Source organism: Apium graveolens, chromosome 3, assembly GCF_009905375.1.
Source record: "Apium graveolens cultivar Ventura chromosome 3, ASM990537v1, whole genome shotgun sequence".
In the NCBI taxonomy this organism is placed as follows: domain Eukaryota; kingdom Viridiplantae; phylum Streptophyta; class Magnoliopsida; order Apiales; family Apiaceae; genus Apium; species Apium graveolens.
The window spans coordinates 2701922-2706856 of NC_133649.1; the positions used below are offsets into that span (position 1 = coordinate 2701922).

A 4935-nucleotide genomic window follows, 5' to 3' on the forward strand; every position below is an offset into this window, starting at 1 on the left:
CTCTATAAACTCAACTTTCATTTAATAATTAAAATTTAATTAAGAGTTCATATATATATTGATCGAAGAATAACATATATTAACATACAAAAAATTAATATTATATATCATATTTAGAGTAGAGATAGATGAGTTACTTGGAGATGCTCCAAGAGCAACTCCAATAAAATGCTAGTCTATTCCTTAAATTTAATATAAAATATTAGATCTTAATAATTTAGAACATTGACAAGGATTGATAAGGACATTGAGTTCCAAAAAATGAGGATTTCAATGAAATAAGGACGTTCGAGCACATTCTTTAATCTTATTCATTAAATTACATCTTAGGATAATAAATATGGAATCTTTTAGAGCAACTCCAAGAGCTTAACTAATTGGAATTCTAAATTAAATATAAGGAATATGAGAAAAAAAGTCACTCCAACAGTATCATAATGATTCCTTAAATCACTAAAATCTACTAATATTTTGTTTCAATTCCTTATCTGTAGCTAACTTATCTACTTTTTTAACTTTTATTTTATAATAAATATTTGAATGAAGTACTTTCTCGTTCTTCACTTTTTGTAATAATGATATTTTTTAATGATAAAATATTATATAAGGAATTGATATAGGGAATGTTGTTGAAGATGAAAATAGATATTGACGTTTTAAATTATTAGGATCCAATATTTTATGTTAAATTTAGGGAATGAACTAAAAAGTTGGTGGAGATGCTCTTAGAGTCATTCTACAGGTCACGTTAGCTATATGTGATCCTAAACTAAAATTTAAGGAATCTTGCAGAAATTTGAGATCAAACAATATGCTAGTGATTTCTTAAAATAATAACATATTTCTCTCATGACTTATCTATAAGGAATCACTAGTGATTGCTTATCTTACTTTTAATAATAAAAAAATTATTTCTCTCCCTTTTTTTATTTCAAATGTGTGACTAGAGTTTAAATATAATAATAAAATATTAATAGAATATTTTATAAAGAATGTTGTTGAAGTTGAAATATAATAAAATATGTTAAAACATTAAAATTTATTTTTATAATAATATTTTTGAGAAAGACGGTAGGATTGTATTGAAGTTAGAGATGTACAAAAAGTCCGGGACCGAAAATCTGGCCCGACCCGATCTGGTCAAAGCCCAGTCAAGCCCGGCCCGGTCAAAGCCTGGCCCGGTCCCGGCCCGGGCTTAAGGCCTCGATGGGCCCTATATTTTTAGGCAAAGTCCGGCACCGCCTGGCCCAATTAAAAGCCCGGGTTTCGGCCCGACCCGGTCTTTGGACCGGCCCGATTAAATGCCCGAAAAACCCGTTGAAAATCTGATTATTCTAATATATTTTCTTATATATTTATCAATTCACACTTACTATAAATCTATACTATACTATAATAGCCGGAATAGAGATAATTTGGTTCAACGGTTTGATTCAACGATAATTACCTAATTTTGATTATTACAAAAATAGATAAATAGTGTTATATATCTAATAAACTGCTAGATTATTAAACTACTACTAAATATAGTATACTTATCCTACTAAACTACGAATACAACTTATCCTATTATTAAAAGATATAAATAATAGTGTTATATATCTGTTAAACTACTAAATTGTTAAACTTCTAGAAATAGTCTATTTATTCTACTAAATTACGACCACATGTTATTCTATTATTTTTATTATAAATTTATAATCATTATATATTTATATAAATATTTTAAAAAATATAATATAACTGGATAAATAAAAATTTAAAATATTAATGGAAACCCGTGCATCGCACAGGATTTATGCTAGTACTATATTATAATAGCCGGAATAAAGATAATTTGGTTCAACGGTTTGGTTCAACGATAATTCTCTAATTTTGATTATTATAAAATAGATAAATAGTGTTATATATCTAATAAACTACTAAATTATTAAATTATTACTAAATATAGTATATTTATCCTACTAAACTACGAATACAACTTATCCTATTATTAAAATATATAAATAATAGTGTTACATATCTCCTAAACTACTAGAAATACTCTATTTATTCTACTAAATTATAAATAAAAATTTAAAATATTAATGGAAACTCGTGCATCGCACGCACGGGATTTATGCTAGTATAAATAATACTTAAAACACATATATATTTACATATTTGTGATTAATAATATTATTTATATACTTTATTGCGTAAATAATAAAAAAAGATATAATAAATACTCTATATAGGCCCGGCCCGGTTAAAGTCAAAGTCCGACCTGGTCAAGACCCGGGTTTTTTCAGGGCTCGGTCAAAACTCGACCCGGTAAACCTTCCATGCATCTTTAATTGGAGTCGCTTTATAGCGTTCTTAGTACAACTTCCCTACATTATGCACACCCCTTTGACAAGTTGTGCAAAAGAAAACAAAAAACAGATGGGGGCAGGCATGAAGTAAATGATAAACAACTAAGGGCACAACCGTCATTTCCCCACCCGCATTCATTTCTCACACTCCCCTTGTCTTCTTCGAAAAGCATCAAAAACGGTTGGCCCATATCATCCCCCAACTCTCTCCCCCAATTTTCAATCTCATCGTTCCCTTCCTTTCAATCATCTCTCTTCACAATGAAACGATCTCTCCTCTCCGGCACCGATTCCGATCATCTCTCCGGCAAAAATTCCGATTATCTCTCCGGCAAAAATTCCGATTATCTCTCCGGCGACGATCGGAAAATGAAGAAACTCAAATCAGACTTGGAATCAGCTGAAGATAAGATAGAATCAGTGTTGTTAGATGAGAACTTGCTCTACGAAGTGCTGAAACACGCCGACGCGCGCACGTTAGGCGTGGCGGCGTGTGTGAACACGCAGTGGCACAAAACATCAAAAGACGAGCGTCTCTGGGAGCTAATCTGCACGAAGCAGTGGGCGAATATCGGGTGCGGTAAGCAACAGCTTCGTTCTGTTGTACTCGCGCTCGGTGGATTTCGGAGACTCCACGCGCTTTATCTCTGGCCGCTGGCGAAACCGGCGGTTGTGGCGCCGGAGACGACGTCGGCGTGGCCGTGTATTCCGGTGGCGAAGGCTGGCACATCGGCCGCTCCGGCGAAGACGCGGTGGGGGAAAGATGAGGTTCATTTGTCGTTGTCGTTGTTGTCGATTCGGTACTATGAGAAGATGAATTTTAGTAGTAGAGGCAAATGAAATGATTGAGTGATCGGTTTCGATTCGTTTGATGTTTTTTGAATTTTTAATTTCGAGTTTGGGTTCGGGTTTTAGCAGTAATAGATAAATTGTGTATGTATGTGTTTGATAGGGAGGGAAGAAGGTTCAGCTATGTATTTGTATGATCAGATCTATTTATCTATCTCTGTTTGTTTAATTTTGCAGTGTAATAGTATTGTTGTTATAGATCTATTCATACTCTAGTATGAAATTTCTGGTGTTTGACATAATTAGTTCTTCATCCCATTTGATTGTTGCCTTGTTCTGTGATTTGATCAGTCGTGATCTTTGTTTTAAAAATTGGTTGACTCGAAAAGTACTCGAAACCAGGACTCTGACCGATAAATGAAAAACAATTACTTGGATTTCGACCAATAAACGAAAAACAATTACTTGGATTTCGACCGATAAACGAAAAACAATTACTTAGATTTTGAAGACGCAATCGAACAAAACCGATTTCCGACTTATTGTAACTTGTAAGTTGTAACACATATAATGAGTTATTGTAACACATACTGGGAACCGAGTTCCCGGTTATTGTAATACATATTGTGAACCGATTAATTTCCGATTTTTAATTTAATCCTGTACTGGTAGCTCGCTCAGCCGATATTTCCTGATTTTTGATTTTTACAATACTAGTAAAAACACGTACGTGAGAATTAATCGTAATGCGAGCTTCGTAACATCTTTAGATTTGCTGCCTAGGTTCCGATATAATCTTACAAACAACCTTGCTTTGGGTAGTTCGATTATGTTGGGGGAGGCAGAGACGGATCTAGTAAGTGGCACCGGAGGATACGTGTCCACCCTAAATTAAATCATATCGTTTTTCACTATTTAAAATTTTCAAAATATAAGAAAGTGCCCCCATACAATTCAAAATTATAAAAATATCTTCCCGAAATTTGTTCGATAAAATATTTCTGGATCCGCCCCTCCGCACTTCCGGAAGAGGGATGCTTTGTAGGAAATAATTACAAAAGGAAAGAGACACAATAGGTATGTGAACATATAATGTTGTGTGGATGCGTGTATAATGGCGCACCTTTAATTGTGCATAGTGTTTTGGCATTTGGTAAGGCCTCTCTATAGTGTTTTGGCGTTTCGTTTGGCTTTATTACACCAACACAAGAGCCATAGCAAAAGCGAGAAGCCAGACAAATGGTGTTTGTTTTGTTAGTGGTACACTTGCATCTTCTTCGTTGTTGTGACTTGCTAGACAAATCCAAGGAATTGGATGGAGAGAGCAAATTGTCACACTCATTGTTTCTTGTCCTTTTTAACTTGTACAGCTCCATCAATTTTTGGATTGTTACATTTTTTTATTTATTTTGACGCTTGCTATTATTTTTTATTTTGTTACTATGCTGCGAGACAGTTCTAATTTCTTTAAGTATTAAAAATGATATCGTGTCTTCTTGGTGTTGTGGACTTAAATTTTACTCCCTCCGCATCCTAGGTATCGTAAAATGAGGGACAAAAACTCGGCACACAGAAACTCGGCACACATTTTAAGTCTCCTTTATTGTTTAGTTCCGTAAATAGTTTTTTTTATTTTAAACAAAAATATGTTGTTTAAAGTTTAATAAAAAAAGAAATTTCAAAAATAAATTTTGAAGAGCACGGTTGAATAGCTCAAGTGGTTAAAAGTTTATCCTCCGTTGTCCTAGATCCTGGGTTCGATTCTCGCTCACCCCGAGAATTTCTGAGCACA

At 33.8% G+C, this 4935-nt stretch overlaps 1 protein-coding gene across 1 annotated transcript; it reads left to right on the forward strand.

Annotated features, from left to right (window-relative positions):
* The first annotated feature begins 2427 nt into the window (after positions 1–2427).
* On the forward strand, positions 2428–3445 carry LOC141711415 (F-box protein GID2-like). Its single transcript, XM_074513849.1, has one exon. It carries the CDS (start codon positions 2616–2618, stop codon positions 3192–3194), a length of 579 nt encoding a protein of 192 aa, XP_074369950.1. The 5' UTR covers positions 2428–2615; the 3' UTR covers positions 3195–3445.
* The last annotated feature ends 1490 nt before the right edge of the window (positions 3446–4935 follow it).